This window comes from Aulostomus chinensis, chromosome 10 (assembly GCF_037954235.1).
Source record: "Aulostomus chinensis isolate RoL2024-O1b breed Wild chromosome 10, RoL_Achi_v1.0, whole genome shotgun sequence".
NCBI classification, from domain to species: Eukaryota; Metazoa; Chordata; class Actinopteri; order Syngnathiformes; family Aulostomidae; genus Aulostomus; species Aulostomus chinensis.
The window spans coordinates 19,335,762-19,346,620 of record NC_141329.1 but is presented as its reverse complement, the minus strand read 5'-3'; the positions used below and the strand labels follow the sequence as shown (position 1 = coordinate 19,346,620).

The 10,859-nt window shown below is 43.2% G+C and overlaps 3 protein-coding genes across 4 annotated transcripts; 2 read left to right on the top strand and 1 right to left on the bottom strand.

Annotated features, from left to right (window-relative positions):
• The first annotated feature begins 20 nt into the window (after positions 1-20).
• On the top strand, positions 21-3,273 carry srprb (SRP receptor subunit beta). The gene is made up of 7 exons (XM_086216307.1): positions 21-244; positions 569-663; positions 750-827; positions 928-1,010; positions 1,111-1,247; positions 1,339-1,393; positions 2,130-3,273. The coding sequence occupies exons 1-7, from the start codon at positions 79-81 to the stop codon at positions 2,338-2,340; spliced, it is 825 nt and encodes a 274-aa protein (XP_086072433.1). The 5' UTR covers positions 21-78; the 3' UTR covers positions 2,341-3,273.
• Positions 2,911-6,229, bottom strand: wdr53 (WD repeat domain 53). 2 transcript variants are annotated; one of them, XM_086216306.1, is made up of 4 exons: positions 6,094-6,229; positions 5,447-5,558; positions 5,055-5,350; positions 2,911-4,981 (listed from the first exon to the last, which is right to left on the bottom strand). In XM_086216306.1, exons 2-4 carry the CDS (start codon positions 5,541-5,543, stop codon positions 4,328-4,330), a joined length of 1,047 nt encoding a protein of 348 aa, XP_086072432.1. In that variant the 5' UTR covers positions 5,544-5,558; positions 6,094-6,229; the 3' UTR covers positions 2,911-4,327. The 2 variants fall into 2 exon arrangements, with proteins under 2 accessions (XP_086072432.1, XP_086072431.1); XM_086216305.1 differs by having other exon boundaries at positions 2,912-4,981; positions 5,055-5,558.
• Positions 6,230-7,843: 1,614 nt separating this feature from the next.
• On the top strand, positions 7,844-10,339 carry neu4 (sialidase 4). Its single transcript, XM_086216303.1, has 3 exons — positions 7,844-8,131; positions 8,630-8,885; positions 9,198-10,339. Exons 1-3 carry the CDS (start codon positions 7,931-7,933, stop codon positions 10,172-10,174), a joined length of 1,434 nt encoding a protein of 477 aa, XP_086072429.1. The 5' UTR covers positions 7,844-7,930; the 3' UTR covers positions 10,175-10,339.
• Positions 10,340-10,859: the final 520 nt, after the last annotated feature.

Genomic DNA, 10,859 nt, shown 5'->3' with positions numbered 1-10,859 from the left:
CTGCTGGCAGACTGGGGTCTGTACAGGCACTACTAGAAGGAAGACGTGTCTCATTCACACGCTAGCTTGAGCGGACAGATGGACACAGGCGGCACTGGCAATATGGAAGAAAAAACAGACGTGGAAATGGTGGAAAACCCATTCGAACCTTATATTGAATCCCTACGCCAACAGCTGGAAGACCAAGACCCATTTTTTCTGATAGGGATTGTCGTCGCTTTGGCGGTGGTTGTCATCACCTGTGGTAAGAAGTTATCCTTAGGTTAGCATGCTAGCCCTAGCTTAGCAGGCTAGGCCTTAATGAAGCATAGTTAGCCAAAGACTGCATGGTCGTTTTGGGAAGCGATTTTGTTAGCGTGGCTTTTAGGCTTGACATTTAACTTCTTAATGGTTTAAATACCCAAAAGGAATGTGTACTTCAACTCCAGAATGAGTTAGCAGGACAGAAAGCTAACTGAAGCTAACGCAAACGTCAGTAGTTGTGATTTGCACGTCACTAGGCATTTCTGCATATTTTTAAGTTATGAAAGATATACGAGTTACCGCCTTACGTGCTGTCCCCTTCTAGTTTTTCTGAAATACTTCCTCACCAGTAAAACAGTCCAGAGTGCCGTGCTGCTTGTGGGGTTGTGTGACTCGGGGAAAACTCTTATCTTCAGCCGGGTGAGTCGAGGTGACACTCGCTTGTCTGTTACAGGTTAGTAAATCTGGTGCTTCCTAACTGATGGTGTATTTCATGTATTTGGCAGCTGCTGTCGGCGAAGTTCAAGCGGACACAGACCTCCATCACTGACAGCAGTGCTCCATACAAAGCCAAGAACGATAGGGTGGGTTCAGGGTTGTTCGTCCTCAGGTGGTCCCTCTTTGCAACAATTCATACAAATGATTAGCATGATTTACATGTTATTTCTTTTCTCTGGTATTCAGGGCAGCACCTGGACTCTGATAGATCTACCAGGTCATGACAGTCTTCGCCCTCAGTACCTGGAGAAGTTCAAGTCTGCCGCCAGGTGAGATCAGGACATCCTGTATGATGTATGTTCAACACTTTATAAACATATGACTCATACAAGCAGTAATGTTGATCCCTTGTCTCCCCCGCATCTCCAGAGCAATTGTGTTCGTGGTGGACAGCGCTATCTTCCAGAAGGAAGTAAGAGATGTTGCAGAGTTCCTGTACGTCTTGCTGACAGACACGGTGGTCTCCAGAAATGCCCCAACTCTTCTGGTAGCATGCAACAAACAAGGTCAAACCACACTTATGTCATTCACAAGGGCTAAAAAACTGCTGCTAAATTGTAGTTGCGTACAATTATTCACTTGTCTTTCATTTCATAGATATCACCATGGCAAAGTCAGCCAAACTGATTCAGCAGCAGCTGGAAAAGGAACTGTGAGTAGTTTACTTTCTCTACTACTGATGACAACTTTATGATTATTAGTTTTTGCTTGCAATTTCTTACCTGTATTTAATGGAATTATGATTTTCTCCAATTAGCTTTTTTTTTATTGATTTTAATCGTAATTGAGCAGCAGTACCATTAAAGTCAGGTTCTAGTGTGGCTGCACATTTAACGGAAATCACAATATGATTACTGCAATTTTTGAATCGCAGGAAGGCTCAATATTTGCTAAAGGTTAAGTGCATGGCAAACATTATTTTAAATTAAATTATCGGGCTGCACAGATGTCCTTCCTGCATGTCAAGTCAGCTGTTTTCAGAAGACATCCCACAAAAAAATCATGTCATTATTTAAATTGGGTTTCAATGAAAATGAACATGCTAATGGATAAATAATCATTCCCTCTTATGTCCTTTATTATTTGGGATGTTAGAGATATTTTTGTTACTGTCAGTGTAAGTAATCTCAATTTAAGAGTCTGTCAAAATCCAACAGTCCCGAGTTCAAATGTGAAAAATTGTTATGCCTATATGTAGGCCAATGAAGGCTAAAAACACATTCTCATTAAAGTTGCACAAGTACTGCATAAAATCAGCATGATGCCCTAAATTATCCTCTCAAGAAGCTTTTATCTCAACCTGCTCTGTGGCCTGAAAACCCATTGTCATTGATTTAAACAGCTCGTGGGAGCTTTCTCAGCAACATCCTCTGATGTTTTTCCCCTAGGAACACCTTGCGAGTGACTCGCTCAGCAGCCCTCAGCGCTCAGGACGGCTCCATTGGTGGCAGCATGTATCTGGGCAAGAAAGGCAAAGACTTTGAGTTCAGCCAGCTGCCCATGAAGGTGGAGTTCCTGGAGTGTAGTGCCCGTGGTTGCAAGGGTGAAGAGGGGGATGCAGACATCGAGAGCTTGGAGAGAAGCCTGTCTAAACTGTAAAATTAGCAGCAGCGCAGACTTGGCCTCAAAGACACGAGCATCAAATCACCTCAACATCCACCGTTATTGAGCAGAGTTGACGCTGCAGCCATCCCATCTGTGCTGTCAACGGAAAGACCTTAAATGTGGATGAACACTTGAAAGATTTCAATTAAATAGACTGTGAAGGTAATTGTGGACTGAGAATGACGTAGCAGATTGTGCGATTGCTTTGTAGTGCTGAGAATAACCTTTTCAATTGAATGAACATCACCCTTTTAGCGTTTTGTTTTGTCTTAGATAGAAAATACTTAGCCGAGGGCCATTTGTCAAAACTAGAACATGTTTATATTTTTAGTTTAAAGTTCTTTCAGGCTGTTAGATATAGATTTGTTTGTTTTAAACTTGTCTCAGCTAGCCTGACCTGTAGGCTGCTGTGTGAAAACGTTGCCTTTTCTTCAGTAACATGGACAATCAGCCTCGTGCCTCTTTTCCTGATGCATTTACTAGAAAAATATTTTGCTCGTTTGTTGGAGGACAGGAGCGGTTTACTTGTGTTGGAATGTTGTGAATACAGTGCGTCTGCAATGAATGTATCAATTTATTTTAGTCTTATGAGAACAAGAATTGGCTTGTCTTTTTTTTTTATTTTTTTTTATTTAAAGCTTGAGGTGAAGTCCCCAGCTTTACAGAAAAAGCAGTTCCTGTCTTGTGAGATAAACAGATTACACATCATACAGATAGTAAAAGGACCTAAGTGTTGTATCATTCACACTTGATCATGGTGAAGAGACCAGCCAGCAGCTGGAAGATTTGTTCAAGTACACTTTGACGCAATGTCTGGGGAGCCTGAGAACTGAACCTGTAACCTTCTGATGAGTGGCAGATGACCACTCGACCCCTGAGCTCAAACCAAGGACATATGCAAGGGAATTCAACTTGTACACAAACAAATCAGAACTAACACAGGGAATATTCTCTAAAGGGTAAAGTCACATGACTGAACTACTGCAGGCTGTTTTTTTGGGGTTTTTTTTTAAATGTCACATCTGCATTTCTTGTTTATGAAAATAATCCCGTGTTAAACAGAAAAGCACAGAAATATGCTGCTCGGCGACCACGCGGTCACACCCACCCACCAAACCAGATCTGCTTAAAAAAAAGAAAAAAAAAAGCTTATATTGCTTAAGACTTCTTAAATTTCAGATGTAAAAAAACTAGCTGAAACCTCTAAATTTCTGCCCGATGTTTCCAAATGCAGCTTGGAATAACACTGAGATTTGGCACTGTTGAAGCTCTAGAAGGGACCGACGCTTAAAGTACACCAAGAAGACAGAACAGCTTTGTGCCCGCTACACTGTCCCCAAGGCTGCAGCGGTAACTCAGTTATATTTTCGTTAGAGACGTTACGCCAGAAGATAGTGTTAACGTGCCATCTGCGTATACTACAATGATTTTAACAGGATCACAGATACATAAAAGTCTAATTAAATGTGTAAAATCCCACAACAGTGCTCTGACAGGTATGAACTTGAATCATTGTAAACATTTTAGGGCCTCATGAAATATCCATACAGATGTTGACGTTTTTAGCCCGCAATTTTATCGTACAGGAAGCAAAGCCAGATGAGATTAGTTCACCTTGCTGCACTGGTGATTGCGTGTACAAAAGACATCCGAAGCAAGAAAGTACATCCAGCCATCAGGCTCTGCTTCCTGTCTGCAAGACTAAATTGAGGGCTCAGACATTCCATGAATAGGGCCCTGTAATAGGGTTTTTTATGCTTTTGTTTAGTTCTACCTCTATGTGCCTGAATGGAAAATTTGATGAGCTGTGGGAGATTTTTAGTGCTTTGATCAGCGTATCATCATGTGTAACAAAACAATGCCGCTGCAAGCCACAGGAGTGTGTAATCTGAGTAATAGCTAAAACACTTAACTAAATTAGCCGAGTCAAAACAGTGCCGTGCTTTGATGAAAAGAATAAAACGCAGCGAAGTGTATGAATCTACACTTGTGACAGAGGGTAGACTGTCAGACTGGAGCTCTGATCTGCCACCACCACACTGGGGTTTCCCTTGAGCAGAGCAGGACACAGCCAGTTCACCTTGTCCCCGTGGCTGATGCATAGTTTGGGCCCAGACTTCTCTTTCATCTCATGTCCCCCTGCGGCCCCCTCCCCCTCTGCCTCAGCCTTGGGTGGAGTCTCGGCTTTATCCTGGGATTGTTCTTTTTTCTTTGCTTTGCTCTTACTCTTCCTGCGGTTAACTGATGTCCCTTGACTTTTAGTCTCTGGAGTCACCACTGCATGATTGCTGATGTCCCAAAGAGACACCTGCCCATCATTCCCCCCAGTGACCAGCCAGTATGGGTGGGACAGGAAATTAAGGAAATGGGCTTGCGAGGCTCCTTGAGTGTGTGCCTTTATCGCCCCCTGCTGTTCTAGCTTTGAGCCGCTGCCAATCCGCATCAGATGCACCCGCCCATCCTCTGCTGCACAACCCAGAATGTTACCACAACTTGCCACAGACACGCAGTGTGCCAGTGGTGGGTTGAAAAGCTGCCCAGGACGCTGCTGATGGTGGTCATCGTCATCTTCTGCTACATCCTGAAGGTTGAGGGTCCAGAGGGGGCGAGTCTTCTGCAGACCCCAAAGCATCACCTGGAAAATAAACATGGGATACAAATGTCATAATGTCTTGTAAACTGACATAACTAGTTTTTCCTTAACTCACCTGCATGTCTAGTCCAGCAGACACCAGGTTGTTGGGTCTATGAGGCCGAAAAGCCACAGAGGAACATATATTTGTGTGTCGGCGAAGAGTCCTGCACACTTTTCCTCCAGGAAGCTCCAGTACTCGGACTGCCCCTGAATCGTCAGCCACCGCCAGAGATGAACCTGTCTCATCTAGGGCCAAAGAGTTGATCTCTTCTTCCCCTGCGCCTTGAAACTCTTCCACAGTCACCTTCAGGTTTCGGGGGTCAAGTGTGCTCACTGTGTCTCCGTGGGACACATAAAGAGGGCCCAGAGCTGCAGGTGAAAAGACAACACTGGTGCTGTCCTCATCACCAGGGAGGGTGACACGACCTATAATCGCTCCATCCTGGCTCCAAACAGCTACCTCACCTCCCTCAGATCCTGACGCCAGCAGACACTCTGGGCCCGGAGACACCCCCACGCACAGAATGGATGAGGAGTGGCCGTCACACCACCGAATGGCCATGCTGACCCCTATGACCTGAATCACCCAAGACAGCACATTAATATGTCAAATCTAACTGGTAATTGATTTAGGAGCCAAACATGACACATTGGTGGACTTTCTAGGGAAACAGCAGCAGTCTGAATGTAACAGTGGTGTTAAGAAATATAATCAGAAGACATCCATTTAATATTGGAAGTCAACACTTCTACAAGCGCCAAATTTTTAATTTAGGATTGTAAATATGTGAACCCAAGCGCTCCAGATTTCGAGTTTAAGAACAAAGTTTGGTAGAAGGTGTTTCTGTCTTTTCTAAACTAAATTTGCTTACATATAATGAAAAAATCGAGAGAGGCTTTAGGTTTAGTTAGAGAATCCCACAGAATCCAAACATCGAAGCAGAAAACAGAGCAGTCTTAGCTAGTTAGTCGTGTTAGCATGGAAGGAAAACACAAGTTCTGCGGTTAGAACTCGGAATTGTTCATGAACAACACGAAATTCGATCAGAGCATCTGGCTACATGGCTACTTCTAAAGCCGTGTAGTGTCAGTATTGGTAACAATAATACTACCGTATTGAGCTCGTTCGGACTCAACAGGACGACATGTGCAGCTCAGTCGTCGAATGATGACGTCATTAAAGCACGCTCCGATGATTTGTGTGCAGTCTGTCAGGCGAGCTTCTTCGGTTGCAGCGATGACTCACTTATTGCTAAATTGCACGACATTTAATGTTAGCTATGCACGTATGTTTATAGTTTAACCATTTACAAGCTGTTGGATACAAAGATTCAGGAAATTACAACCACTGGGATGATTATAATTAAATAACTCACTCACTCTATTATCGTCACCAAAAGCCTAAGAAACTCGTTTAAAAAATATAAATGTAATATTTATCCCTATTGTGAGACTCAAAGGCAAAGACATTGGCAAAAACAATTGCATATTTTGTGATTTGGATAGTGAGACTCGAGAACATCTGTTTGTCTTTAATTGTAGTTATGAAACAAAAATGCTTGGGTTTCATTTTAAAACTGGACACATGACAATGACTCAAGCACCCAGAAATTATGAATGAGAAAGACTTTTGAGCTCATTATTAAAAATATGCAGGGTAAAAGGGTCCGCCCCCCCCCCCCCCCCCAATTTCAGGTATATTACTAAATCCCTGGGAAATTTAAAAAAAAATGTGAAATTCCATGTATATGTCTACAGATTTGTAAAATGTATAAATATGCATACATGTATGTGCAGGTAGATAGAATTTTATGAGCAATAGTGATGATAGTGATGTATCAATTTTATGTGTGGGTGAGTGTGTATGATTTACAACTGTAGAGTGTGTATTACTTTTTTACAGCAGCAACAAAGTAACTCAGACACACTGATTCTCTACAAGCAAATTATTAATAAAAGCAGTCGGACACAGACTCTGAGGCAGCAGCATCACACTGTTCAGCATGTCCCCAAGCCAGCCTTCTGCTCCACAATGGCTGCTCTCCGCTGATTCATCCAAAGCTGTAGATCTGATGAGTTCAGTCCATTTCTGGGTCAGTGAGCAGCATGCCACATTGAATAGAGTCGAGGGGAGAGGCCCCTGACAAAACACAAACAAACAACACACACACACACACACACACACACACATTCAAAGGCTGACACTACAGTTTATTCCCACAAAGCAGCAGTAGTTCTCACAGAGCTGTGCCAATGTAAGTACCCTGCAGTCACTCACTTTTTTCTGCTTTGGGCATTAGATATCGTACCCTCTTCATGAAGCTGCTACATGTTTAAAACAGATGTATTGTGTTTTAATTGTGATACTGCGTGGTAATGACATCTTTAATTAGGTGGTGTGATTGCTCTTGAGAGTTCTTTTACAACTCCTCCTTCACGACAGGTATGAGAGGGTATGAAAGCTTTTAGTCTTTAAGTCAGACTTGGAACTGTTGCGTTAACCGAGGTGAAAGGTTTATAAGTCAAATCATTACAGCAGCTCGTGAACAGGGTGTGAGCACAGTAGACAGCCTAGTAGGATCTTTTTAAAGTCTCCCCACTCAAAAATGCTGTTTTCTTTTTATTATATGAGTTGGATTTTTTTACTTTCTCTCTACAGAAGCTTGTTTTCACATTGGTCCACTATGGGAAGTTAAACATGTAAATGGTTGTTGAAATCACTTCTCGTTTGTCATTTAATGTGGTTCATTGAATAATTTCCTGAAGTGTGATGTGAAAAGGTAGAGCACGAGACACATTTTTTACCAGGGAGAAGAAGATGTAGTTTAAAAATCTAGAATTATGGAAGGATCATAAGAGACACATAAACTCACGCCAATCAGAGTATTTCTATCAATATTTCAATGTGTATTTGACCTCTGCAGAGCATTAGCAGGTGCACCAGAGACCATGAGGTCCCCTTATTTCCCAGCGAGGTCGGTGCTTTTCCATAAGGAGTCAAACGGTGTGACATACAGAGTTCCAGCCCTGCTCTACCTCTCCCACTCCCGCTCCTTCCTGGCCTTCTGTGAGGAGAGACTCAGTCCATCTGACTCTCAAGCTCACCTGCTGGTCATGAGGAGAGGCACTTTCTACAGGAACTATGTGGAGGTCAGCGTCTTTTAGATTAAAGAGCACCACAGTTACCAATCCAACTGATTTCATCCCAAGAACAAAAGACAACTTTTTGACAACAATTTCAAATGTGTTTTATTGACATTTTCAGAGAGAAAATAAAATTACCAAGGAAATGGCACAGAAAACTATTACACTGGAGACTTAAAAACACAATAACAAAAATGTAAAATGACATTATAAAACTAATTACAAAAGAAGTATGTGAGATGAAAACATTTTAATGTCATATTTTGACTGATATGCACAAATCAGGGCAAACAGAACCCCCCCCCCCAAAAAAAAACTGCAGGAGAGCGAGAGATGTGACAGGAAATCTCATGAAAAGCTAAGCTGACCTTGACTTATAGTTATTTGGTCCAAAAAAACAAAACATCAATGGCGGATGCTATTGGGGACAAATGTATTGTTATTTGTGAGAACTGCCCCACTAATGAGGTCCTATCTTTGTCCCTCTTCCTGTTGTTGCTCCAGTGGGGGGGCATGCGTGTTCTTGGTTCTGCATTCCTACCAGGCCACCGCTCCATGAATCCGTGCCCAGTGTACGACGAGTTCACCGGTACTCTCTTCCTGTTCTTCATCGCCGTTCTAGGCCACACGTCGGAGTCCTATCAGCTGGTGACGGGGAAGAATGTCACCCGTCTCTGCTACATCTCAAGCACTGACAACGGAGACACCTGGACCCCAGTTACTGACCTCACCAAGAGAGTCATAGGCGACACCATTAAAGGTAAAAGTAAAGGGGAAATCTAGCCATTATGTAGCAACTATCGATTCACATCATCCCAATAAAAGAATGAGGGCTTGTTTTACATTCATAAATCTGAATATGTTGCCCTTTGACATGTAAACAGAGCATTTACAGTATCAGTCTCCAGAACAATGAGGTTAACATGAGTTCAGAACCTCAAAAGGCATCTAATGAGGTGGTTTCCAAACCTTTGAAGACTTTAACCATGCTGTGACTCCTTGTGATGATGCAGTTGTTTCATAACATTCACTAAATCTTGATATTTCAACACTTTATCCTCCATCCTTGCAGAATGGGCCACCTTTGCTCTCGGCCCAGGCCACGGCATCCAACTGAAATCAGGACGTCTGCTGATTCCTGCCTATGCTTACCATATTGAGTGCAAAGAGTGCCTGGGACAGCTATGCCAGACTGCCCCCCACGCCTTCTGTTTCCACAGTGATACCCACGGGCGGACCTGGCATTTTGGGGAGGCGGTGCCAGGGCCAGAGAGCGTGGAGTGTCAGATGGTGTCTGTGGATGAGGAGGATGGGACTAATGTGTTGTATTGCAATGCACGCAGCCCGCTGGGTTACAGGGTACAGGCCCTCAGTTTGGATGATGGAGCTGTGTTTCAGGAGGGGCAGCTGGTGCAGCGGCTGGTGGAGCCTCGAAATGGTTGTCACGGTAGCATCGTGGGATTTCCTGCCCCGATACATTTATGTCGACACCCTGGCAATTCCTTAAATCAACCTGGACAGCACTGCAGACACTGGACCCCCTGCATGTCAAACCACACTCCGTCTTTGTCCACCAGCGTATTGTCACATGATCAAAGTGCCTCCCCGGACTTTCTGACTCCCACATGGGTTGTGTATTCGCATCCAACATGGACCAGTGCACGCAAGGATCTAGGTGTATTCCTCAGCCTCTTTCCTCGAGATCCAGACAGCTGGCGCGGCCCCTGGGTGATCTATGAGGGTCCCAGCGCCTATTCTGACCTGGCTTACCTGGAGCTGCCACCCTCACCTAGTGCTCCACCCGCTGTGGCCTTCGCCTGCCTGTTTGAATGCGGTACGAGAACAGCCTACGATGAGATCAGCTTCAGCATCTTCACCCTCTATGAGCTTATTGATAATCTACCGCGAGGCGAGCAGTTCAGTGGACACGGAAGTGAATCTAAAGTGAGCTGTAGGTGTGCAGGCGGACATGATGCTCAGAGAAATGAGCCAAGAACGAAGAAGAGGAGGAAGAGGGGCACGTTGAGTCAGCTTTGTTCTGTGTCTTAATTGTAGTTTTGCTTACCAGTGCAGCGAGTGACGCTTATCTGAGATCTGACACTCTGCACAGTACGTTTCCATCCACATCTTCCAGAATATTGTACTTATTGTTCATCTCTCTTAGTTATCTTATCTGCACACACAAAGAAAAACCTTTCAGGACAGTATGTGATTGTTGATGTTGCTCATTTCTGATGTCAGCGAATGTGTCATTAAAATGTTTCTTTAAAATCTTTTCCTCCTGACTCTTAGAATCACCAGTAGTCACAAAATACATCATATTGTGGCAGGAAGAAGCAACAATCTGGATTTAACACAGGAGTTCACATATAAAATGACAGCATTAGGGCTATTTCCTATAAATATATAAACAAAAAAAATTAAACATAGAATCCTTTGTTTTAGAGGATCGGGGGCAGCTTTCCATATATTTTGATCATGAGTTTTATGAAAGTTCATCCCTCTTTTGTCAGTAATCGCATCTATTAGTCAGCAAGGCTTCACAAAGAGGAAAAAAGTAAAATATCCTGATGTTATATCACTGAGTCTTCAATTTTGATGAATGTCACAGTATCTAAAGTCACATGTCAGATTATCGGATCAATGTTCATCATGGTCTTGCTTGGTGATGAGACGTACAATGCAAAACTGACATATTCATTTCAAAAAGTTCAGGAATTGTTAAAGTCCACAA